The 27,088-nt window shown below is 40.8% G+C and overlaps 2 protein-coding genes across 40 annotated transcripts in view; one reads left to right on the top strand and one right to left on the bottom strand.

The window, feature by feature from the left end:
* The first annotated feature begins 3,196 nt into the window (after positions 1–3,196).
* Positions 3,197–27,076, top strand: ETFBKMT (electron transfer flavoprotein subunit beta lysine methyltransferase). 20 transcript variants are annotated; one of them, XR_015164117.1, is made up of 6 exons: positions 3,212–3,395; positions 5,476–5,658; positions 5,783–6,165; positions 8,375–8,505; positions 11,878–11,981; positions 13,162–13,285. XR_015164117.1 is itself a non-coding variant. In XM_086401437.1 (6 exons), exons 4-6 carry the CDS (start codon positions 5,840–5,842, stop codon positions 13,503–13,505), a joined length of 801 nt encoding a protein of 266 aa, XP_086257563.1. In that variant the 5' UTR covers positions 3,259–3,395; positions 4,264–4,381; positions 5,476–5,658; positions 5,783–5,839; the 3' UTR covers positions 13,506–13,675. The 20 variants fall into 20 exon arrangements, 17 of the variants coding, with proteins under 17 accessions (XP_086257561.1, XP_086257560.1, XP_086257551.1 ...); XM_086401437.1 differs by lacking the exon at positions 11,878–11,981 and adding an exon at positions 4,264–4,381 and having other exon boundaries at positions 3,259–3,395; positions 13,162–13,675; XM_086401435.1 differs by lacking the exon at positions 11,878–11,981 and having other exon boundaries at positions 3,197–3,395; positions 13,162–13,675.
* The window catches only part of AMN1 (antagonist of mitotic exit network 1 homolog), a 68,629-nt gene continuing 63,290 nt past the window's right edge, over positions 21,750–27,088 (bottom strand). For 13 of the 20 annotated variants that reach the window (XR_015164129.1, XR_015164124.1, XR_015164127.1 and 10 more), the window contains one exon: positions 21,750–23,420. Coding sequence is in view for 7 of the 20 variants with exons in the window: in XM_086401445.1 (XP_086257571.1) it covers positions 23,347–23,420 (74 nt within the window). In the remaining 13 variants the exon portion in view is untranslated. The remainder of the gene's footprint in view (positions 23,421–27,088) is intronic. The other 7 variants (XR_015164128.1, XR_015164132.1, XR_015164121.1 and 4 more) reach the window with 2 other exon arrangements.

The raw sequence follows: 27,088 nt of genomic DNA, 5'->3' as shown, positions 1-27,088 counted from the left end.
GAAAAATGAGGAGGTGGTTAGGGACAGTGAGGAGGGGATGTATGTGTGGTAGGCCCGGTAACTTTGTTGGAAGCAAGGCATGAAGTGAGAGGACAAGGGCTTGTTACAAGAAAACAAAGTATAGGAGAGAAAGGGTTTTCTAAAGGCAAGATGGGTAAGCAGGGACTGATTACCAAGAGCTTAGGAAGCTGTGATCAGGAATTTGGCTCTGATATTGACTGCTTGGGAAGTCAGACAGGATTTCAAGCAGGGAAGAATGAGATCAAATAGCATGGTGATTAAGAGCCCAGGTCAAGCTGATAAAGAAAAAAATGACATCTTGCCCTTGTATTGTCTATCATTATGGTTAAGCATAGCTAGCTTAACCATGGTGGCTCTGACGGTAAAGAATCTGCCTGCAATGAGGGAGGCCTGGGTTCGATCCCTGGGTTGGGAATATCCCCTGGAGAAGGGAATGGCAACCCACTTTAGTATCTTTCCTGGAGAATCCCATGGACAGAGGAGCCTGGCGGGGTGCAGTCCATGGGGTCACAAAGTCGGACACCACTGAGTGACTAAGCACATGCACGCACATGGTTAAGCAAGCATATTTAATTGGTCTCCAAGTCCTGCCAATGGCTTTTGCTGAGTCACACTCAAATGTGTCCATTTCTTCCCATGCCTTCATTAATTCTTCTTTGGGTTACCACCAGGTTCTTCAACTGATGTCTCCTTCAGTCCAACCTCTCTCTTTGATACCCACAGTTTAAAACTGTTTTCTAAAACTCAAATCTGATCCCGTCGCTCTTCACTGAAAACCCGATCTTCATCTTCCAGTCTTGTTTCTTATTAATACCAACACTAACTCCATAGTTTCAACAATGATAATCACACTGTTCAGATATGTCAGCAACTGTGCCAAGCACTTTATTTTCTATCTCATTAAATCCTCTCAATACATTGTTATTATCATCATTATTTTACAGATGAGAAAACTGATACTTAGTGTAGGGGAGGTAAAGCTTTTCTTTACCTTCTTATGTTCACTGTCTGGGATTTGTAAGTTAAACTCACAAAAGACAGATTAACAGGAGAAAAAAAAAACTCAAGTTTATATATGCAACACATACCATACACACAGGAGAATTCAGTGATGACTAGCTCATAGGGAGTGGTTAAATTTTTGTGTTTATATATCTAACTCAGTTGGTGTTGATGAAAAATTAATAGTAAATCTAAAGAAGAAATAGAGGGTTTTTTTTTTTTTCCCTAGCCAACCTGAAGGCTATAACACTAGAGACAGTCAGATAACTCTGCAGACTGTTCCCCTTGGTTAGAAGTCAAAAGCACATTTATATATTTTTAAGACAAAGGATCATTCATCAAACTGGTACACTGACATTTTACAGTTCAGCAGAGACATGAAGTCCAGACCTACATGTAGGAAGGGAGCAGCAGGTCACCATGACCCCTTACAGGATTAGGAAAGGAATGTTATCTTCTAAGGAGTCACATTGCTGGCGTCAGAAGAAGGGAAAAACGAACTTTATGGTTGAGCAGACATTTCTGTTTGAGGAGGTCTGGTTAATGTATAATGAAGAAGCACATTGCAGATTAGGGAGAGCCCTGTCCAGGAGGGCATGTGTTATGCTTAAATTTTCTTGTCCTGCCTTAAAAAACATACATTTTATTCCATCATAGGTGATAGGGAAAGAGAGCTTATAGGAATGACATTTTGGAAAGATAAGTGGTTTACTAGGAGAATAGATAAGAGATATGATAATCTTGAGACAATGTCTGTTTGGGTGTGGTGTCCACTTTTCAAGTCCAAGAAGATTAAGGGTGTTTTCAAGGAGGGCTTTTATGACAATTGAGTTCTTTGGGGAGAGTCTGCTTTAGGCAGATAAGAGATTTCAGAAACTCAAATCTCTTTCACTCAAAACAATTCCTGTGCTACAGTGGCATATCCTGATCCCCATTCATTAGGAAGGTTTAATAATGTGCCCAAGGTCACACAGCTAATAAGTATACTTAAATAACTTGTTCAAAAAAAACTTTAAAGACAAATTTGAGTATGAGATTTATTTTTTTTAACTTGCAAGAGTGTCCAGTTATTAGGGAATTGGAACGTGTACAGAGATGTAGGCAGATATTTAAAGGCAAAAATCACAAGGTCAGATAGATAGCTCAGTTGTTACCAAACAATTGACAGGTCTGCTTGGTTGCATTTGGGTCAGTTTTGATAAAAGAGAGACAATTCTTTCTCTCAATTAAAAAGAACAAAAGGGACTTCCCTGGCTGTCCTGTGGTTAAGACTCCAGGCTTCCACTGCAGGGAGCACAGGTTCAATCCCTTATCAAGGAACTAAGATTTTTGCCCTGTGACAAAAATAAATAAATAAAAATAAAAAATCAACAGCAAACAATAGAAAAGAAAGTCCAGGTTTGCTTCTCAGGGCTTACAGTCTGTTTCTCTTGGCTTATCTGCTTAGCTTATCTTGTAGGAATCCTTTTTTTTTGGACTATGGAATGAAAGTTTCAGAAAAAAACATTTAAATTGCACAATAGTGAATGGGATATAAAAGGCAGGATTGCAGAGAAACCAGTTGCAGGAATTCAGGCAAGCAATCATAAGGCAGATCTAAGGGCAAGGCAAGAGGAATGGAAAGAAGATCAATTTGAAAACTGTCTCTATGATAGAATACATTAGCTGGTTAAACACTAAAATCCTGAGACAAACCGATCTGGATTTTTTTTTTTTTTTTTGCCACACCGTGTGGCATGTGGGATCTTAGTTTTCAGACGAGGGATCATGCCCCCTGCATTGGGATAATGAGAGTCTTAACCACTGGATTGCCAGGGAAGTCCCTAGATCTTGAATATCTATTAGGAATTATTACTAACAATAGAATCAGTGAGCGTTAATTGAAATGACAAGTTACAATTAAAGAAACAAAAAAGATTGTACGTGTATGAAAATTATTATAATCAGGACATATTATGATTTAATCTCAGCTGAATGTGTCATTAAGGATTTCTGCTGTGTCTATTTGGCTCACCACCCTATGCCCAGTACCTAGAAGTGTGATGGGCACAAAGCAGATGCTCCACGGCTTCAGAGCGTATTTTTTAGAAATCAGTATTTGACATTCCCTTATTTTCCAAGCGAGGTCAGGGCACCCTCTGGTTTCACACTTCTGTCCCTTTAAGAAGCCCGGGTGAAGGGAGAGAGCGCTGCCGGGAAGGAAGGCGGAGCAGGAGGTCGGGGCAGGGGCGGGGCCAGGGGTGCTGTAGCCGGCGACGCCGGGAATTCTGGATCCCGAGAGCAGTTGTAAAGAAAGCGCCAAAAGAGGTGCAAAGGCAAAGTGACTGACTTGCCCTATGCTTTGCTCCCCAGGGTGGTGTTAGCACAGACAGGTAAGGAGAAAAGGAAGACTGTGCCTGCCCCTTTAAGGCTGACTCCCTTCCTCCTCGGAGGAAAATAAGGTGCTAACGCTTTTGGAGCTTGCAAAAGCTCCAAACCTGTCTTGCTGCTACCTGGGGAGCTGGCCAAGCACGCCGCGTCCGAGGGCACTAAGGCTGTCACCAAGTATACCAGCTCCAAGTAAATATAATATGCCTAGCCGCTGTTAACGGAGAAGGCAATGGCACCCCACTCCAGTACTCTTGCCTGGAAAATCCCATGGACGGAGGGCCTGGTGGGATGTAGTCCATGGGGTCGCTAAGAGTCGGACACGACTGAGTGACTTCACTCACTTTCACTTTCTTACTAATTAATCCAAATACCCAGTGTTCCCCCCTTAATCACATATTCATAACAGATGCTTCATTGGTGCTTGGCGTGGGAGGGGGCGGCATCGGTTTGGATGACACTATGTCCAAAATAGTCTCCTATTTGCTCTGCTTTCTTTTTAAACCTTAGACTCAAGGGCTGACCCAATCCTTCCTACGCAATGAGTCCAATGAGGTCAGGCTGTTAAGAGAGCCTGTGATTACAAGGGCATAAATGTGGGCTGACACCTACTTAAAATCTATCCCGAGTTCACAGACTAGTGGCCTGACAGGCATTTTGACCCTCCTTCTGTGTTGACATTTTAATTAATTCCTGCGTTTAAAAGTGGGAATTTTTTTTTTTTTTTTTTTTCGGGTGGGGACTTGCAGCAGATGGGATCTTAATTCCAGGAGCAGGGATTGTGCTCCCTTTATTGGGAGTCTTAGCCACTGGACTGCCGGGGAAGTCTGTGGATTATTTTGAAAAATGAAAAGATCTGGCCATATGTCCCAGGACAGGCTGCAGCTTGCTGGCTCCGTTGGACTGTTTTGAAACACCTTCTAGTTTGCCACAGCCTCTCTGTTATCAGCAACCAGCCTGCATCACTCATTTATCACCAGTCTGGCCCCAGGTAGGCATTTGAGTTTGGGCCCCCTACCCTTGGACAGCAAGATCAAACCAGTCAATCCTGAAGGAAATCAAACCTGAATATTCATTGGAAGGACTCATGCTGATGCTGAAGCTGAAGTTTCAGTACTTTGGCCACCTGATGGGGAGAGCTGACTTACTGGAAAAAACCCTGATGTTGGGAAAGATTGAGGGCAGGAGGAGAAGGGGGTGACAGAGGATGAGATGGTTGGATGGCATCACTGACTCAAGGGTCATGAATTTGAGCAAACTCTGGAGGACAGCGAAGCCTGGAAGCGCTGCAGTTCATGGTGTTGCAAGAGTTGGACTTGACTTAGCAACTGAACAACTCTAAATATTTGGGTGAATTTAAGACTATTTAAAATATTTATGCAGAACAGGCCAAAGGTTCCAAACAACTTGGTGTATAATTTGTGTTTAAACTTCTCTTCCTCATTCCTACTTATTCTTAATCAAAATGTCTTTCTATTAAGTCCAGGTTTGGTGAAAATGACTCATCAGAGGTATTTACAGAAAGTGATTTGATATTCTTTTATTACGATTAAATCCATAGTATTTTTTGTTTGTTTTAGGAAAAAACAATCTTAATTACATTGATGTTTTATACTAGGGCTATTTTTTTTTTGGTTGGGCTGGGTCTTTGTTGCAGTGGGCAGGCTTCTCTAGCTGTGGTGCACGGACTGTACAGCATGAGGACTCAGTAGTTGTGACAAGCGGTCTTAGTCCCAGACCGGGGATTGAATCTGTTGCATTGAAAGGTGGATTCTTAACCACTGGACCACCAGGAAAGTCCCCATATGCTAGGCTTATCTTTATTGACCAGTCAGTATAATTTATATGTCTCTAACCATAGTTACAGTTTGATAATCTGCATAACTCTTGGCTAGACTCCATAAAAGCAAGAACTGTGTTTGCCCTGATGACCTGCTCTATTCCATCACTAGAATCTAAGTTTCCTGAAGATAGGGGCTTTTGTTTATTTTGTTCACGGTTATCAAGAACAGTGTCTGCTTAAAGGAAAATGATTTATTAAATGAATGAAAGAATGTTAAGGGTATACCTTATTTTATCTAACAGGAATGTTCCTGAGGATTCTATCAAAATCAAATGCTTATATATTTGGTTTTCTAAATTATTAAAAGGATTCTGTTGTTCACAAAGAATGAAAAGGCATGTTTTAGAAGATTGGATTTTCCTAAATTAACACAAAAAAACTTTCATCTAAAGTGACCTTGCACTTGTGCATCATCTGCTACAGAGGTACACTAATATTTTCTTACTATGTGATAGGATTTGGAAATGTTAGTGTTTTCATTATTATTATGTTTTTAGAGGTCTAGTGACTCCAGCTGAGATCAGTTTGGCAACCAAACTCTTTCCCCAGGAGAAGCAGCTCTTATCAAGAGCAACACCAGCATACCTGTGCTTTGGGACCAGACTGATGGCTTTGAGCCCAGGGTGGAGAGTGTTTGCATCATTTCCCATGAACCGCTATGTTGTCCTCTGGAAGGCTGTGAGAAGCAGTGGCTTCCCCTTGTTTCCCTGGGGTCACTGCCCCTGGAGAGGAACTGGAAGCCTTTTGGACCCTAAGATGAAAGCTTTCCTGGAAGAGAACACTGAAGTCACCAGCAATGGCAGCCTCACCCCTGAAATCCGGTTGCGGCTTTTGACCCCCAGATGCAAGTTCTGGTGGGAGAGAGCTGACTTGTGGCCCCTCAGGGATCCTTACTGGGCAATCTACTGGCCAGGGGGCCAAGCCCTGTCTAGGTATGTATGGCCTTAAGTGAAGCAGGAACCTTTACGGCTCCTCACCACCTCTCTCTTTTCTGTCCCTTCCAACTCCACATTCTCCCTGTTCCTCAAAAACAAAACAAAACAAAACACGAAACCATATTCTTTTATTAGAGTTTAGGAACAGTTCTGGGTTGCTTTGTTGCATGGTTTTCCCTTCTATTCCAAGCTTACCAAGGTGTTTCCCCATATATAGTTCTCTCCCCAAGAGAAATCCTAGGTTAGCTGTCAAGACCCTAGGTAACTGGTAATGATCCAGAAATCTCACACTGTTCTCAGGTTCATGGTTTGTGATGCCCATGAAGATCCTTGGTGGAACTTAAAGCCCCCCCACTCCTCCTGGTTTAATTCTGTAAATGTTGCTCCTCCACCACTGCCTTTTCCCAAGCACCCAAAGAATGAGGGATATGAGTGATTGGGACATCACTCTGGTGGACTTGAATCTGCATTTTTAAGTTTCCCCCTTTCAACTCCCCATACTGCAAAGGTCTTCTTTAGGACATTTTCTCACATATACACACAATGCTTTTTATTATAACAGTCGCTGAAACAAATGCAATAACTTTCAGCATTTTAATCTAGTCTTTGCTCTTAGATTGGTAAATGATTTAATTTTTTAATGCCTTGATGTTTCAAGGAACATCAAGGAAATGTATAAGGAACTTCTCTTTCACAGGAATGGTATGGTCTAGCAGAACTCAGATTGTATTTAGTTTTTTAAATTTATTTATTTGCCCACGCTATGTGGCGTGTGGGGTCTTAGTTCCCTGACCAGGAATTGAACCTGCATCCCCTGTACTGGAAGCATGGAGTTTTAACCACTGGACTGCCAGGGAAGTCCAGTTTGTATATAGTTTTAAATGCAAAATGAATAAATGCAAACATAGAATTTTTTGGAAAATCCTGAGTTCTGGAAAACTTTCCAGGTGGTATCAATTCCAATTTTCTGGTTGTTGTGTTGCCAAATTTTCCTATATTTACTTGTATCATTTAAAAAAATAAGTGATATCTTTGCAAGTGATACCTATGCAAATTGTGTGTCAACTCCAAATATAAGGGCAATCAGATTCCTTAAGAGACTGAATCAGAGGTCACAAATTGGTGATCCACAGATGTGTTTTCTGTTTTAAAAAAATGGATATGTTTTTGTAAACTTGTTTTACTTATAAACTTTTAAACAATCAGTTGCTATCATTTAAAACTTGAAGCATGTAAAAATTTACTTCAATTGAAAAATAAGAATCTCTGGGGAGTTACTTGGCACTTTCACTGCCTGGTCCAACTTCAATCCCTATTCAGGGAACTAAGATCCTGCAAGCCAAAACACATGGCCAAAAAAAAAAAAAAAAAGAAAAGAAAAGATCTCTGCTAACATCAGATTCAAATCTCTGCTAACACCTAATTCCTGTTGTGGCAACTGTTACCTCCAGATGGGTAACAGCTGTCCCTTTAGATGGGGCACTACACCCCTGCCTTGCCATTGTTCCTTAGTCTTTTTTTGGATCGCAGGATCTCAGGGATAGGCCCTTGGCAGTGAAAATGTGGAGTCCTAACCACTGGACCACCAGGGAATTTCCTCTGCTCTTTATTTTTCCAGTAGTGAGGTCAGGTGTCAGTTGACATTTATCATTTCACTGTTTGCCCATTCGTCTTCACTTGTTTGGTAACTGCTTAGCCCAGGTCCACATTCTTTGGTTGAACTGGACTTTGATGGTACCTTTCCAGAGAGGTCATTTTTATATAGTTTAAGCTGTAGGTAAAACCACTTTCTGATGAACAATGAAAAGGAGACAGTGAATTTTGGATCTAGCTTACTGAGTCCTGATTATAACAGTATTTTGTCAGTCTGTATTTTTGGTGGTTGGTGGTTTCTGGTTCGTAGTAAATGCTCAATACTTTAAAAAGTTGACTTTAAAAGCATGATTAGTCAGTTGTATGGAACTGCTCTTCGCACTTGGTAAAGTAACAGACCAAAATGACTAGGTCCTCTCTCTGCCATCTCTGCCCAGCTCTTAAAACTGACATTTTTTTCTCACTCTATTCAGGCCAAACTTGCCAATGTTGGACTGAATTCTTCTGCTAAGGTTCACTATTTCCTTGTCTAATCAATCCAAAGAAAAAATATTGGACACCTCTTACTGGCCTCCCATCTGTCTTAGATTATATTTTCCCTTTTCTAATTTAGGTATCTTTTGGATAATCCTGATCTTGTCAGAGGAAAATCTGTGTTAGATATTGGGAGTGGATGTGGAGCTACAGCCATTGCTGCTAAGATGAGTGGAGCCTTAAGGATCTTGGCCAATGACATAGACCCTAGTAAGTGTCATATTTTTGAATATTTTGAGCTCATCTTTTTTTTTTTCCTCCAGGATAAATATCTACAGTTGCTCCAACACCATAAGCCATTTCCATGTTGTATTTCATAATCTAATATGGTGAACTCAGTGGGACATTGTCTGTGGGAACCCTGTAAGGCCTGAGTTAATGGTGCATTTTTGACAGGAGGACTTGTATTTGTGTCTGGCAGATATCCCAAAGTGATACCAACCTGGGAACAATTACTGTTGGTCATCTCTGGGCTAGGGATTTCCTGAAATATGTAGGTAGTGTTTATTTGACCAAAACCCAAGTGAAGATAGACCTGGGCATTTGAGGGAGATTTTATTCCATTCGAATCCAAGTTGAGACAGGTAAGTGTTAATTTTACCTGATTTTCTCTAGTCTTCCCTTTCATTGAGGATCTAGCCCTTGAGGAGCCTTATATATAGGACTCTCAGTTCCAAGTTGTCATCCTGCTCAAACATAAGCCTTGTTTTCCTGTCTCTTATACAGCCATGACAGACCAAAAGTCTTCATTGTTGTCCAACTCTTTGTGACCCAATGGACTGCAGCCCGCCAGGCTCCCCTGTCCTTCATTGTCTCCCAGACAATGAAGTTATGGCCGTTGAGTCGGTGATGCTGTCTAACCATCTCATCCTCTGCTGCCCCTTCTCCTTTTGCCTTCAATCTTTCCCAGCACCAGGGTCTTTTCCAATGAGTTGGCTCTTCCTATCAGGTGGCCAAAATATTGGGGCTTCACCATCAGTACTTCCAATGAATATTCAGGGTTGATTTCCTTTAGGATGGACTGGTTTGATCTCCTTGCAGTCCAAGGGACTCTCAAGATTCTTCTCCAACACCACAGTTCAAAATCATCAATTCTTCAGTGCTCAGCCTTCTTTAAAGTCCAACTCTCAAATCCATACATGACTACTGGAAAAACCATACCTTTGACTATATGGACCTTTGTTGCTTTGTGATGTCTCTGCTTTTTAATACACTGTCTAGGTTTGTTATAGCTTTCCTTCCAAGGAGTAAGCATTTTTAAAAAATTCATGGCTGCAGTCTCCATCAGCAGTGATCTTGGAGCCCAGGAAAATAAAACCTGTCACTGCTTCCACTTTTCACCCTCTGTTTGACATGAAGTGATGGGACCAGATGCTATGATCTTTTCTGAATGTTGAGTTTTAAGCCAGTATTTTTAACTGTCTTCTTTCATCCTTATCAGGAGGCTTTTCAGTTCTTCTTTACTTTCTGCCATTAGAGTGGTCAGTCAGTCAGTTCAGTTGCTCAGTCATGTCCAACTCTTTGCAACCCCATGAATCACAGCACGCCAGGCCTCCCTGTCCATCACCAACTCCCAGAGTTTAGTCAAACTCATGTCCATCGAGTTGGTGATGCCATCTAGCCATCTCATCCTGTCGTCACCTTCTCCTCCTGCCCCCAGTGCCTCCCAGCATCAGAGTCTTTTCCAGTGAGTCAACTCTTTGCATCAGGTGGCCAAAGTATTGGAGTTTCAGCTTTAGCATCAGTCCTTCCAATGAACACCCAGGACTGATCTCCTTTAGAATGGACTGGTTGGATCTCCTTGCAGTCCAAGGGACTCTTATGAGTCTTCTCCAACACCACAGTTTGAAAGCATCAATTCTGCGGTGCTCAGCTTTCTTCATGGTCCAACTCTCACATCCATACATGGAGAAGAACCATAGCCTTGACTAGACAGACCTTTGTTGGCAAAGTAATGTCTCTGCTTTTTAATATGCTATCTAGGTTGGTCATAACTTTCCTTCAAAGAGTAAGCGTCTTTTAATTTCATGGCTGCAATCACCATCTGCAGTGATTCTGGAGCCCCCAAAAATAAAGTCTGACCCTGTTTCCACTGTTTCCCCACCTATTTCCCATGAAATGATGGGACCAGATGCCATGATCTTCGTTTTCTGAATGTTGAGCTTTAAGCCAACTTTTTCACTCTCATCTTTCACTTTCATCAAGAGGCTTTTTAGTTCCTCTTCACCTTCTGCCATAAGGGTGGTGTCATCTGCATATCTGGTTATTGATATTTCTCCTGGCAATCTTGATTCCAGCTTGTGCTTCTTCCAGCCCAGCGTTTCTCATGATGTACTCTGCATATAAGTTAAATAAGCAGGGTGACAATATATAGCCTTGACTTATTCCTTTTCCTATTTGGAATCAGTCTGTTGTTCCGTGTCCAGTTCTAACTGTTGCTTCCTGGCCTGCATATAGGTTTCTTAAGAGGCAGGTCAGGTGGTCTGGTATTCCCATCTCTTGAAGAATTTTCCACAGTTTATTGTGATGCACACAGTCAAAGGCTTTGGCATAGTCAATAAAGCAGAAATAGATGTTTTTCTGGAACTCTCTTGCTTTTTCCATGATCCAGCAGATGTTGGAAATTGATCTCTGGTTCCTCTGCCTTTTCTAAAACCAGCTTGAACATCTGAAAGTTCATGGTTGACGTATTGCTGAAGCCTGGCTTGGAGAATTTTGAGCATTACTTTACTAGCATGTGAGATGAGTGCAATTGTGCGGTAATTTGAGCATTCTTTGGCATTGCTTTTCTTTGGGATTGGAATGAAAACTGACCTTTTCCAGTCCTGTGGCCACTGCTGAGTTTCCAAATTTGCTGGCATATTGAGTGCAGCACTTTAACAGCCTCATCTTTCAGGATTTTAAATAGCTCAACTGGAATTCCATCACCTCCACTAGCTTTGTTCTGAGGTTATTGATATTTCCCCCAGTAATCTTGATTCCAGCTTGTGCTTCATCCAGCCCAGCATTTCACAAGATGTACCCTGCATAGAAGTTACATAAGCAAGGTGATAATATACAGCTTTGGTGTACTCCTTTCCCAATTTTGAACCAGTCCATTGTTCCATGTCCAGTTGTAACTACTGCTTCTTGACCCACATACAGGTTTCTCAGGAGACAGGGAAGATGGTTTGGTATTCCCATTTCTTTAAGAATTTTCCATAGTTTGTTGTGATCCACAGAGTTTAAAGCTTTAGCATAGCCAATAAAGCAGAAGTAAATGTTCTGGAATTCCCTTGCTTTCTCTATGACCCAACGGATGTTGGAAATTTGATCTCTAATTCCCCTGCCTTTTCGAAATCCAGCTTGTACATCTAGAAGTTTTCCATTCAGTGACTGCTGAAGCCTAGCTTGAAGGATTTTGAACATAATCTTATTAGCATGTGAAATGAGTGCAATTGTACAGTAGTTTGAATATTCTTTGACATTGCCCTTCTTTGGGATTGGAATGAAAACTGACCTTTTCCAGTCCTGAGACCACTGCTGAGTTTTTTAAATTTGCTGACACATTGAATGCAGCACTTTAACAGCATTATCTTTTAGGATTTGAAATAGCTCAGCTGGAATTCTATCACCTCCACTAGCTTTGTTCATAGTGATGTTTCCTAAGGCCCACTTGACTCACACTCTAAGATGTCTGGCTCTAGGTGAGTGACCACACCATTGTCATTATTCGAGTCATTTGGACCTTTATTGTATAGTTCTTTGGTGTATTCTTGCCACCTCTTCTTAATCTCTTCAGCTTTTGTTAGGTCCTTACCATTTCTGTCCTTTATCATGCCGATCCTTGCATGAAATGTTCCCTTAATGTCTCAAATTTTTTGGGATCTCCAGTCTTTCTATTCTGTTGTTTCCCTCTATTTGCATTGTTCATTTAAGAAGACTTTCCTATCTCTCTTGGCTATTCTCTGGAACTCTGTGTTCGGTTGGGTTTATCATTCCCTTTCTCCCTTGCCTTTTGCTTCTCTTCTTTCCTCAACCTTTTGTAACACCTTCTCAGACAACCACTTTGCTTTCTTGCATTTCTTTTGCTTTTGGTCACTTCCTCCTGTACAATGTTTCAAACTTCTGTCTGTAGTTCTTCAGGTACTCTGTCTACCAGATCTAATCTCTTGAATCTATTCATCACCTCCACTATATAATTATAAGGGATTTGACTTAGGTCATACCTGAATGACCCAGTGGTTTTCCCTACTTTTTCAATTTAAGCCTGAATTTTGCAATAAGGAGCTCATGGTCTGAGCCACAGTCAGATTCAGGTCTTGATTTTGCTGACTGTATAGAGCTTCTCAGTCTTCAGCTGCAAAGAATATAATCAATCTGATTTTGGTATTGGTGATGATGATGATGATCTGGTGATATCCATGTGTAGAGTTGTCTCTTGTGTTGTTGGAAGAGGGTGTTTGTTATGACCAGTGTGTTCTCTTGACAAAACTCTATTAGCCTCTGCCTTGCTTCATTTTGTACTCCAAGGCCATACTTGCCTGTTACTCCAGGTATTTCTTGACTTCTAGTTTTACATTTCACCCCACTAGGTTGACAAGGACATCTTTTTTTGATGTTAGTTCTAAATGGTCTTGTTGAGATAAGCAAATATTCCTTAAAACCTCTCCTTTTCCAGGTGTGTGGTATTGTTTGGTTTTCAGAATAGTCATATATTTGAGCATTGTAGGAAATAGCCTATAGTTTAGGCTTCTTTACCTAAAAAAACAGCTTTCAACAGAAAAGGGAAAAAAAACCTATTGGATATTCTCTAAAATTATTTAATCAGTAGGAAATGAAAATAACCTAGCATATACCAATTCACCATGTCCTTTTTTTTTAAAGTTGCAGGAATGGCTATTACACTAAATTGTGAGTTGAACCAACTGAATCCTTTTCCCATTTTAATCAAAAACATTTTGGATTTGGAACAAGATAAGTGGGACATTGTTGTCCTTGGAGATATGTTTTATGATGAAGACCTTGCAGACAGTCTGCTTCAATGGCTGAAGAACTGCTTTGAGACCCACAGAACTCAAGTACTGATTGGTGACCCTGGGCGACCCCAATTCACTGGACATAGCATTCAGCATCAACTGCACAAAGTAGCAGAATATTCACTTCCAGAGCCTACAAGGCAGGATAACAATGGACTGACAATAAGCACGGTGTGGCAGTTTCAGCCTTGAGCTGTTGAAGTTCCTCCAATAGGGGATATAGCTATGTTTGGGTTTAACCTGAAAAGACTGTCTGGTTCAATTTGTGTTAAATGGTAAATCTTGCTTCGAAATATGAGGTTAAAATTTTGTCAGCCTTTGCCATATAACTTGTTCTACAGTAAGCCAAATGCAAAAATCTCTATCTGTGTTTTTTTTTTTTTCTAGTTTTACTGCTGTGCTTAGTTGTTCTGTCATGTTGAACTCTTTGCAATCCATGGACTGTAGCCCACCAGGCTCTTCTGTCCGTAGGGATTCTCCAGGCAAGAATACTGGAACGGGTTGCCATGCCCTCATCCTGCTATAGGAATATAATTATACAAGGCAGTCAGAAAACGAAGATCATAGCATCCGGTCCCATCACTTCATGGCAAACAGATGGGGAAACAGTGGAAACAGTGTCAGACTTTATTTTTCTGGGCTCCAAAATCACTGCAGATGGTGACTGCAGCCATGAAATTAAAAGACGCTTACTCCTTGGAAGGAAAGTTATGACCAACCTAGATAGCATATTCAAAAGCAGAGACACTACTTTGTCAACAAAGGTCCGTCGAGTCAAGGCTATGGTTTTTCCAGTGGTCATGTGTGGATGTGAGAGTTGGACTGTGAAGAAAGCTGAGCACCGAAGAATTGATGCTTTTGAACTGTGATGTTGGAGAAGACTCTTGGGAGTCCCTTGGACTGCAAGGAGATCCAATCAGTCCATTCTAAAGGAGATCAGTCCTGGGTGTTCATTGGAAGGACTGATGCTGAAGCTGAAACTCCAATACTTTGGCCACCTCATGCGAAGAGTTGACCCATTGGAAAAGACTCTGATGTTGGGAGGGATTGGGGGCAGGAGGAGAAGGGGACGACAGAGGATGAGATGGCTGGATGGCATTACCGACTCGATGGACATGAGTTTTGGTGAACTCCAGGAGCTGGTGATGGACAGGGAGGCCTGGCGTGCTGCAGTTCACAGGGTCGCAAAGAGTCGGACATGACTGAGGGACTGAACTGAACTGAGGCATCAATGGTATGTGAACCAAGACATTCCAGATATACAAGCTGTATTTAGAAAAGACAGAGGAACCAGAGATCAAATTGCCAACATCCACTGAATAATAGAAAAAGCAAGAGAATTCAAGAAAACCATCTGCTTCTGCTTTATTGACTATGCTAAAGCCTTTGTGTGTATCACAACAAACTGGAAAATTCTTCAAGAGATAGGAATACCAGATCACCTTACCTGCCTCCTGAGAAACCTGTATACAGGTCAAAAAAAGCAAGTTACAACCAGACATGGAGCAATGGACTGGTTAAAAATTGGGAAAGGAGTACCCCAAAGCTGTATATTATCACCTTGCTTATTTTAACTTCTATGCAGGGTACATCATGGGAAATGCTGGGCTGGAAGAATCAGAAGCTGGAATCAAGATTTCTGGGAGAAATATCAATAACCTCAGATATGCAGATGACACCACCCTAATGGCAGAAAGCAAAGAGGAAATAAAGAGCCTCTTGATGAAAGTGTAAGAGGAGAGTGAAAAAAACTGCCTTAAAACTCAACATTCAAAAATGAATATCATGGAATCTGGTCCCATCACGTCATGGCAAATAGATGGAGAAACAAAGGAAACAGTGACAGACTTTATTTTCTTGGGCTCCAAAATCACTGCGGATGATGACTGCAGCCATGAAGTTAAAAGACAGTTGCTCCTGGAAGAAAAGTTATGACCAACCTAGACAGCATATTCAAAAGCAGAGACATTACTCTGTCGACAAAGGTCCGTGTAGTCAAAGCTATGGCTTTTCCAGTAGTAATGTACAGATGTTTTGAGAGTTGGAGCATAAAGAAGGCTGAGCGCCGAAGAACTGATGCTTTCGAGTTGTGGTGTTGGAGAAGACACTTGAGAGCCTCTTGGACTGCAAGCAGATCAAACCAGTCAATCCTAAAGAAATCAACCCTGAATATTCATTGGAAGGGCTGATACTGAAGCTGAAGCTCCAATATTTTGGTCACCTGGTGGGAAGATGTGAGTCATTAGAAAAGACCATGATGCTGGGAAAGATTGAGGGCAGGAGGAGAAGGGGACGATAGAGAATAAGATGGTTGGATAGCATCACTGACTCAATGGATGTGAGCTTGAGCAAGCTCTGGGAATTGGGGAAGGACAGGGTAGGCTAATGTACTGCAGTTCATGGGGTCTCAAAAAGAGTCGGACAGGACTGAGTGACTCAACAACAACAACATACTCAGTACTGTGATACCTTATGATGCATTTTTATGGTTTATTAAGGTCATTTCCTGGAGAAGGAAATGGCAACCCATTCTAGTATTCTTGCCTGGAGAATCCCATGGACGGAGGAGCTTGGTGGGCTACAGTCCACGGGGTTGCAAAGAGTCGGACACGACTGAGCGACTTCATTTCAAGATCAGTAACAGTTTGTTATACCACAAATATCCCAAGTTGTCAGGATCTTATATATCAATAAGAATGTTGGGACATAAACGAGAAACAATGTGAAGGATTATATGTACAGTATACCACTATTTATGACAAAAAAAAAAAGATGTGTATGTACCTACATATGAATGTATGTGTAAAGCATATATATTTATTTGCAGTAGACATATTATGCCTTCAGAAAGGTAAGTTAAGAAACTGGTCAGAGTGGTTGTGTTCTGAAAGGGTACCAGATGGCTGATGGATGAGGGTGGGAGGAAGACCTAGTTTTTACTTTTGGGTCTTGTAATTTTGTACTGATTTTATGTACTATATTTCCTGTTCTTCAATTTAAAACAAAACATGACCACAATACATATTACAAGTGAAGTATAAAATGCAACTTTGTATACATGTGGGGGTTAGGGTGCTGACAATCGCCAACCACCCTCTTAGAATTCAAAATCTACATATAACTTTACATTACAAATCCAAGTTTCTGCATCCGAGGATGGACTGCATAATACTGAAGTATTTATTGAAGACCAACCAAACAAAAACACATAAAGTGCAGTTCACACCCATGTTGTTCAAGGGTCAACTGTACTCTTGTTCTTACATACTACTTAGGAATTGGTTATGACACTTGCATTATATGCTTTCTAATAATACACACATGCCAATGGGATTAGGATACCAGGGAGATGTGATCATAGTTACAGTTATTCAACAGAAATGTAGAGAAAGCAGTTAGGAGAAAGTTGTTGCTTAGATAGGAAAACAGGATCATTACATGGGAGTTTTGGAGCTGAGGTCAACAGAGGATCCTCTGATTTCTGAATTTAGAAGTCAGAGATTATTATAACCCAATAAATCAATTCTTGTATCCAATTTCCATTGGTCTACTGGGGGTCAATTATAAACTCAAAAGTTTGATTCCGCATTGGTAAACATTAATGGAAATTATAGGCTACAGTGGTATTGGATGGTATTTGAGGAGAAAGAGTTTTGTTGACATATTCTTGGAAAATTCAGGATATTCTGCTGGGTAATGTCTTTCTCGGCAGGAAAAGAAGGAGAAAATTAAAGGGAATTATACTCTGGAGCACTGTTGGACATTGACTTGAAGAGGCCAAGAGTAGGTTTAATTTTAAATACCTACAACCCTGTTTCTGTTATCTTCTCTTAATTATTTATGAGGTGGGTACAAGAAGGTGTTTGAGATATTCAAATATTACTTAAAATATTTAAAATCTCCCATATATATATAACAGTGATCCTTGAAATGACTTAATAGCTAACAAACAGGTTGTATTAAGACTGTTCACATATGCACTTCCCTGGTGGTGCAGTTGTTGAGAATCTGAGAGTCAATTCCTAGGTAGGTTGATAAGAAGTCCAGGGTCCCCGAGAAGACGATAGGAGTCTGGAGTTGTCAAGGAGGATAAAGGACAAATGTTTTTTCTTTAAATCAAGACCTGATGATTGCACAACAAAACAACTCATCTTGCTCAAGGATATGTTTTTCCTTAAACTCTGTACCACGACTATATAACAACAATGTATCCTGCTCAAGGACATATTTCTCCTTCCTAAGAACCTTCTGAATAATCCTTAGAAGAAATGTAGTAGCCTCATAGTCAACAAAAGAGTCCGAAATGCAGTACTTAGTTGCAATCTAAAAAATGATAGAATTATCTCTGTTTGTTTCCAAGGCAAACCATTCAGTATCACGGTAATTAAAGTCTATGCCCTGACCAGTAATATTGAAGAAGCTGAAGTTGAACGGTTCTATGAAGACCTACAAGACCTTCTAGAACTAACACCCCCCAAAGATGTCCTTTTCATCATAGGGGACTGGAATGCAAAAGCAGGAAGTCAAGAAACACCTGGAGTAACAGGCAAATTTGGCCTTGGAGTACAGAATGAAGCAGGGCAAAGGCTAATAGAGTCTTGCCAAGAGAATGCACTGGTCATAGCAAACACCCTCTTCCAACAACACAAAAGAAGACTCTACACATGGACATCACCAGATGGTCAATACCAAAATCAGATTGATTATATTCTTTGCATCCAAAGATGGAGACGCTCCATATAGTCGGCAAGAACAAGACCAGGAGCTGACTGTGGCTCAGATCATGAACTCCTTATTGCCAAATTCAGACTTAAATTGAAGAAAGTGGGGAAAACCACTAGAACATTCAGGTATGACCTAAATCAAATCCCTTATGATTATACAGTGGAAGTGAGAAAATAGATTTAAGGGATTAGATTTGACTGTGCCTGATGAACTATGGATGGAGGTTCATGACATTGTACAGGAGACAGCGATCAAGATCATCCCCAAGAAAAAGAAATGCAAGAAAGCAAAATGGCTGTCTGAGGAAGCCTTATAAATAGCTGTGAAATAAAGAGAAGTGAAAAACAAAGGAGGAAAGGAAAGATATACCCATTTGAATGCAGAGTTCAAAAGAATAGCAAGGAGAGATAAGAAAGCCTTCCTCAGTGATCAGTGCAAAGAAATAGAGGAAAACAGTAGAATGGGAAAGACTGGAGATCTCTTCAAGAAAATTAGAGATACCAAGGGAACATTTCATGCAAAGATGGGCTCAATAAAGGACAGAAATGGTATGAACCTAACAGAACCAGACGGTATTAAGAATAGGTGGCAAGAATACACAGAAGAACTATACAAAAGAGATCTTCACAACCCAGATAATCACAATGGTATGATCACTCACCTAGAGCCAGATATCCTGGAATGTGAAGTCAAGTGGGCCTTAGGAAGCATCACTACAAAAAAAGCTAGTGGAGGTGATCCAGTTGAGCTATTTCAAATCCTAAAAGATGATGCTGTGAACATGCTGAACTCAACATGCCAGCAAATTTGGGAAACTCAGCAGTGGCCACAGGATGGGAAAATGTCAGTTTTCATTCCAATCCTAAAGAAAGGCAATGCCAAAGAATGCTCAAACTACCACACAATTGTACTCATCTCACACGCTAGTCAAATAATGCCCAAAATTCTCCAAGCCAGGCTTCAACAGTATGTAAACCATGAACTTTCAGATGTTCAAGCTGGTTTTAGAAAAGGCAGAGGAACCAGAGATCAAATTGCCAACATCTGTTGGGTCATGGAAAAAGCAAGAGAGTTCTAGAAAAACATCTGCTTTATTGACTATGCCAAAGCCTTTGACTGTGTGGATCACAATAAACTGTGGAAAATTCTTCAAGAGATGGGAATACTAGACCACCTGACCTGCCTCTTGAGAAACCTGTATGCAGGTCAGGAAGCAACAGTTAGAACTGGACATGGAACAACAGACTGGTTCCAAATAGGAAAAGGAGTACGTCAAGGCTGTATATTGTCACCCTGCTTATTTAACTTATATGCATCATGAGAAACACTGGGCTGGAAGAAGCACAAGCTGGAGTCAAGACTGCCGGGAGAAATATCAATAACCTCAGATATGCAGATGACACCACCCTTATGGCAGAAAGTGAAGAACTAAAAAGCCTCTTGATGAAAGTGAAAGTGGAGAGTGAAAAAGTTGGCTTAAAGCTCAAAATTCAGAAAACTAAGATCATAGCATCCGTCCCATCACCTTATGGCAAATAGATGGGGAAACATTGGAAACAAATGGCTAACTTTATTTTTTTGGGCTCCAAAATCACTGCAGATGGTGATTGCAGCCATGAAATTAAAAGATGCTTACTCCTTGGAAGGAAAGTTATGACCAACCTAGACAGCATATTAAAAAACCGAGACATTACTTTGTCAACAAAGGTCCATCTAGTCAAGGCTGTGGTTTTTCCAGTAGTCCTGTATGGATGTGAGAGTTGGGACTATAAAGATAGCTGAGCGCCAAAGAATTGATGCTTTTGAACTGTGGTGTTGCAGAAGACTCTTGAGAGTCCCTTGGACTGCAAGGAGATCCAACCAATCTATCCTAAAGGAGATCAGTCCTGGGTATTCATTGGAAGGACTGATGTTGAAGCTGAAACTCCAGTAGTTCCACCACCTGATGCGAGAGCTGACTCATTTGAAAAGACCCTGATGCTGGGAAAGATTGAGGGCACTGACTCAATGGACATGAGTTTGGGTAAACTCAGGCACTGGTGATGGACAGGGAGGCCTGGTGTGCTGCAGTTCATGGGGTTGCAAAGAGTCGGACACGACTGAGCAACTGAACAGAAGTGTCATCTGAAAATGTAAATTATGGGACTGGATCTAGTAAGATCTTTGTAACCTTGAGACATTCTTTTGATTTATTGTTATACCCAATTAAAAAGTATATAGCTCCCTTGCTAAGACTAGCAAGTGGGGTGCTATCCGTTCCCCTTGTGATGTCTATGTTAGAAGATTTCTTTGTCCCCTCTTATACTTTAATAAAACTGTGCTACACAAAAGCTCTTGAGTGATCAAGCCTGGTCCCTGGTCCCGAAGCTAAATCTTCTTCAGAGTTCTTGCCAATGCAGGAGAAACTGTTTCGATCCCTGCTCTGGGAAGAACGCAGAGCAACTAAATTTGTGTGATGCAACAATAAGCCTGCGCTCTAGAGTGCACTTGCTGCAACTACTGAAGCTCAAGTGACTAGAGCCTGTGCTCTGCAACATAGTAGCCTGAACACCCTATCAGAGTCGCTGGCACTCCTCACAACTAGAGAAAAGCCTGCATGCAGCAACAAAGGCCCACCCCAGCCAAAAGCTTAAATAAATAAATCTTTTAACAAATAGATTGTTCACATTTAAACATTTAAAGACATTATTGATATAGTTGGATTAATTTCTACCATCCTTATAGCTGTTTCCTATTCCTTGCCGTTGTTCTTTTTTGTGTTCTACTTTTTCTTCCTTATTTTATCTTTTTTTGTGGGGTTGGGGTGGGGGTGGGGCTGCATTGCAAGTCTTGTGGGATCTTAGTTCCTGGACCAGGAATAGAACCCAGGCTCCACTCCAGTACTCTTGCCTGGAAAATCCCATGGACGGAGGAGCCTGGTAGGCTGCAGTCCATGGGGTTGCTAGGAGTCGGACACGACTGAGTGACTTCACTTTCACTTTTCACTTTCATGCACTGGAGAAGGAAATGGCAACCCACTCCAGTGTTCTTGCCTGGAGAATCCCAGGAACGGGGGAGCCTGGTGGGCTGCCATCTCTGGGGTCGCACAGAGTCGGACACGACTGAAGCGACTTAGCAGCAGCAGCAGCTTGTCAGTGAAAGTGCAGGGTCTTTAGCCACTGGACCACTGGGGAATTCTCCTTTATCTTTTTTTGTTTTTTGGCTGTGCTGGGTCTTTGTTGCTGCTTAGGCTTTCTCTAGCTGTGGTGTGTGGGCTCCTCACTGCCGTGACTTCTCTTCTTGTGGAGCATGGGCTCAAGGGTGCATCAGCTTCCATAGTTGCGGCTCTTAGACTCCTGAGCACAGACTCAATAGTCGAGGCGCACTGACTTAGCTGCTCCACGGCATGTGAGATCTTCCCAGACCAGAGATCAAGCTCGTGTCTCCTGCATTGGCAGGCGGATTCTTTACCACTGAGCCAGCAGGGAAGCCCCCTTTTCTGGTAATTGAGCATTTTATATGGTTTCATCTCCCCTCCCTTAGGATGTCAATCATATTTATTAAAATTTATTTTACCGGTTGCCCTAGAGTTTGCAGTGTACATCTACAACTAACACAACTTTACTTTCAAACAATGCTGTACTGCTTCATGATTTTCAGTTTGTTCAGCTTTTATCTTGTGGGAGTGATGACTTCCAATCTCTGTACATGTCACAGACCAGAAACTTGAAGTATGGGTATTACTTTTATTTATTTTCTTGTCTATTTATTCAACAAATATTTGGGTGCTTATTAGATACCAGACACTGTTCTAGGTACTGGAGATACAGCAGTGAAAAAAGAGAAATAATGTCTGTCTTCATGAAGCTTATATACTAGGGTGGGCAGATAGATAATAAATAAAAAAATAAGATGTCAGATGGTAAAAGATGGATAGGGGAAAAACAGAGTTCAGAATGACAGGTAAGGGTGAAGTTATAGGTAGGATAGGGATGGGAGACCAGACTTTTAAGCAGGGTGCTGAAAAATAGTTGATATAACCAGTAATATAAAAAAGATCAAGCCACAAGCTGCTTTAGGATGATAGTCCTTTATAGACCTTAAAAATCTCACACTTTAGATCTTGAAACTAGTTTCTTCAAAAGGGGAAAAAGGTAGTGACTTGGTTAGGTGTTCAATATTAAATCTTACTGAATTTGTCTTTAAAGAAATTTCACAGCTGGAACAGGCCTTACCCATTTTATACATACACGCATGTGTACCACCTTTGCAGTGGCAATACACTATATTGTACACTATACACTATAAACATAGCACATTTATAAAGTAGTTAATAGTAAGGAGAAGAAGTAGAGTTGAATATGTAAACCTGTCCCTCTACGTATGTCCAAGTAATCTACCATACCATACTTTCCCTGTTATTCACTGTATCACAGTTCAAATAGGAAGTCTTTAAGAAGGTCCCACTGACAAAGGCTTTTGGCATAGGGAATATGGTGAATTTGGGGGTAGTTTAAACATGGTATGTTTTAGAGAATTTTGTGATTATAGATAGTAATATATTGCATTTGAAAACTAAGATCTCTGCTGTTTATTTTACAATGTGAAACCAGTAGAGCTTCAGGATACAACCTCTGTGATGCTATTTCATATTGACTCATTCTTACACATTCTTGAATGCAGTTTTTAAGGAAGAAAGTTTGTAGATGAATAGCATGTATTGGGGGAAAGTAGCCATAAAAACCAATGTAATAAGTGGCCGGGCAAAGGCCTCAGTATCACTCATATGCTAAATGGCTAAGGTATGATATCTGAGATTATGATATTAAACTATTACATTTCTTTGTTTCATTGAAATAATAATTTTTGTGAAGAATATACAGGCATGATATTCAGCTTTGCTTTTTGGCCAGTGGACATTTAAATACTTTGGAAGGCAGTAGCCAGAAAACAGCTAGGAAGGTAACTATGCTTTTAGAAATAACTTAGAATTCTCCTGTTTATCCACAGTGATAAATATCTCTTATAGTAGCTCAAATATCTAGTTAGGAGAAGGAAATTCCCAGCGGAAATAGGTAACTAAAAACGTTCTTATTTAAGAAGAAAACAGTACCCTTCCCCAATATATCAGAGGGCATGCTATAACTGCCATTTCAAGAACACTCACTCATCAGCAAACTTATATATAGAAATAAAAGCACTATTAAAATGTTTAAAAGCCAGGTTAACTTCAAAGCATAAATCATACTATTGGAAAGCCAATCTCTGAGACCATTGTTTCCAGGGCAAGTAGTATGAAGATTATAGATCTGATAAGCTTCAGTGAGCATCAATACACAGTCCACGTCACTTGCTTTAGTTTGTTCGGGCCTACTAATTGCTCCAAGACTTCTCGTGAATGATCTACAAAAGAAAACAATAACAATATGTTAATACACAGTAATCAGCGATATTGAATGTATCCTCATGTATAAACTGGGGATGATGACTGTTATACATCATAGGGTTAAAAGACTGAGATGATATACAAAGCATAGTATAAACTAAAAATACGTTTAATTAATGGTAGCCATCACTATTATTGGACTTCCCTGCTGGTAGTTCAGATGGTAAAGAATATGGCTGCAATGTAGGAGACCTGGGTTTGATCCCTGGGCTGGGGAGATCTCCTAGAGGAGGGCATGGCAATCCACTCCAGTATTCTTGCCTGAAATATTCCATGGACAGAGAAGCCTGGTGGGTTATAGTCCGTGGGGTTGCAAAGAGTTGGACATGACTGAAAGACTAACACAGCTGCAGTAAACATAGTAATACTTTGAAAAAAAAAAACAGGCATTTCTTGTTTTCTCAGTAATCTCATCTTTTTTTTTTTTTTTGGTTGTGCTGGGTCTTCATTGTTGCTCAGAGGCTTTCTCTCATTGTGGTGAATGGGGGGTACTCTTCTTTGCAGTGAGGGAGCTTCTCCTTGTGGCAGCTTCTCTTGTATAGCACGGGCTCTAGGCACAAGGCCTCACAGGGTCTCAAGCATGGGCTCAGTAGTTGTGGTACATGGGCTTAGTTGCTCTGCAGCATCTGGGATCTTCCCTAACCAGGATTTGAACCATGTCCCCTGCTTTGGCAGCTGGATTCCTATCCACTAGACCACCACGGAAGTCCTGTAATTTTATCTTAATTACATCAAACAGACAGTAACAGGGTTAAACTTTCTCAGGGTCCTGCCAGGAATTAGATGACACACTAAAGTAGCATGTTTGAACAGTGGTTAATGAAGTGACTGTTTACAAAGGAGTGATTAAAGAAAGCCAGAAGGTATGGTAAAACACCTTGGGAAGCTGCAACATGCTGAAAGAAGTCAGGGGAGAGAGTAGTTACTAGAACAGGACAACTTAACCAATTGTTGAACATGTTCCATGTCATATACTTACAAAACATGATTTTAAATAGATAACTATTACATGAATTCCTTGTAATTTAACCAATGTATATGACTAGACATTTAGATGGTTTTCAGTTATTCACAATATATAGGAGTGATTTTAATATGGTTTATGTTTACAAAGTCAGTTTTATAATATCTTCTAATGTAAAAATACTGCTAAAAGTTTATTACTTTAAAAATTATTTCAAGATAAATGCTGGAGAGGATGTGGAGAAAAGGGAACCCTCTTACACTGTTGGTGGGAATGCAAACTAGTACAGCCAGTATGGAGAATAGTGTGGAGATTCCTTAAAAAACTGGAAATAGAACTGCCATACGACCCAGCAATCCCACAGCTGGGTGTACACAATGAGGAAATCAGAATTGAAAGAGACACGTTGGGATCTCCCCAAGAGAACATTGGGGTCAATGTTCATCACACTACTGTTTACAATAGCTAGGACATGGAGGCAATCTAGATGTCTACTGGCAGACGAATGGATAAGAAAGCTGTGGTATATATACACAATGGAATATTACTCAGCTATTAAAAATAATGCATTTGAATCAGTTCTAATGAGATGGATGAAACTGGAGCCTATTATACAATGAAGTAAGTCAGAAAGGAAAACACCAATATAGTATATTAACGCGTATATATGGACTTTAGAAAGATGGTAATGATGACCCTATAGGCGAGACAGCAAAAGATACACCAGTGTAAAGAACAAACTTTTGGACTCTGTGGGAGAAGGCAAGGGTGTGATAATTTGACAGAATAGCATTGAAACATGTATATTACCATATGTGAAATAGATGACCAGTCCAAGTTCGATGCATGAAACAGGCCACTGAAAGCCAGTGCACTGGGACAACCTTGAGGGATGGGATGGGGAGGAAGGTGGGAGAGGGGTTCAGGATGGGGGACACAAGTACACCCATGGCTGATTTCATGTCAATGTATGGCAAAAACCACTATAATATTGTAAAGTAGTTAGCCTCCAATTAAATTAATTAATTTTAAAAAAATTCAGGAGTTTCAGCTATAAAAAGGAACGAATTTGGTCGGTTCTAGTGAGGTCGATGAACTTAGAGTCTGTAAGTAAGTCAGACAAATATCATGTATTATCACATATATATGGAATCTAGAAAAATGATACTGATGAACCTATTTGCAGGGGAGCAATAGAGACACAGACATAGAGAATAGACTTGTGGACACAGCGGGGGAAGGAGAAGGTGGGACAAATTGAGAGAGTAGCATTGAAACATACATTGCCATAGCCAGTGGGAATTTGCTGTATGACATAGGTAGCTCAAGCAGTGCTCTGTGACAACCCAGAGGAGTGGGATAGGGTGGGAGGTGTGAGGGAGGTTAAAGAGGGAGGGGACATATGTAAACCTATGGCTGGTTGACTGGATGTTTGGCAGAAACCAACAAAACATTGTAAAGCAATTAACAATCTATGTTGTATGTATAACATATCTCTAACCTAGTCTTAGTGGTTCTCAGACTTAAAGAGACTATGCTAAACCCTTTGACTGTGTGGATCACAGCAAGCTGTGGAAAATTCTTAAAGACATGGGAATACCAGACCACCTTACTTGCCTCCTGGGAAACCTGTATGTGGGTCAAGAAGCACCAGTTAGAACCAGACATGGACTGGTTCAAAATTGGTAAAGGAGTACGTCAAGGCTGTATACTGTCACCATGTTTATTTAATTTATATGCAGAGTACACCATGCGAAATGCTGGGCTGGATGAAGCACAAGCTGGAATCAAGACCGCAGAGAGAAGTATCAATAACCTCAGATATGCAGATGACACCACCCTAATGGCAGAAAGCGAAGAGGAACTAAAGAGCCTCTTGATGAAGGTGAAAGAGGAGAGTGAAAAAGCTGGTTTGAAACTTAACATTGAAAAAACTAAGACCATGGTATCTGGTCCCATAACTTCAGGGCAAACAGAAGGGGGAAAAATGTAAACAGTGGCTGACTTTATTTTTGGGGGGCTCCAAAATCACTGCAGAAAGTGACTACAGCCATGAAATGAAAAGACACTTGCTCCTTGAAAGAAAAGCTATGACAAACCTAGACAGCATATTAAAAAGCAGAGACATCACTTTGCCAACAAAGGTCCGTATAGTCAAAGCTATGGTTTTTCCAGTAGTCACATTTGGATCATAAAGAAGAAGGCTGAGTGCCAAAGAATTGATATTTTTGAACTATGGTGTTGGAGAAGACTCTTGAGAATCTCTTGGACTGCAAGGAGATCAAACCAGTCCATCCTAAAGGAAAGCAACCCTGAATACTCATTGGAAGGACACATGCTGAAGCTGAAGCTCCCAATACTTTGGTCATTTGATGCAAAGAGCCAACTCACTGGAAAAGACCTTGATGCAGGGAAAGATTGAGGGCAGGAGGAGAAGGGGGCAACAGAGGATGAGATGGTTAGATGGCATCACTGACACAATGGACATGAGTTTGAGTAAATTCTGGGAGATAGTGAAGGACAGGGAAGACTGGCGTGCTGCAGTCCATGGGGTCGCTGAATCAGACATGACTAACCAACAGCAATAAGAAAGAAAAAAAAGAGGGCCCAACATATGTTTACTAGATTTTATTTTAAGTAAAACAAAAATAAGTCAAACAT

This window comes from Bos grunniens, chromosome 5, assembly GCF_055505025.1.
Source record: "Bos grunniens cultivar Pamir isolate PY7600 chromosome 5, Bosgru_T2T1.0, whole genome shotgun sequence".
NCBI lineage: Eukaryota > Metazoa > Chordata > Mammalia > Artiodactyla > Bovidae > Bos > Bos grunniens.
This window is presented reverse-complemented; position numbering and strand designations above follow the sequence as displayed.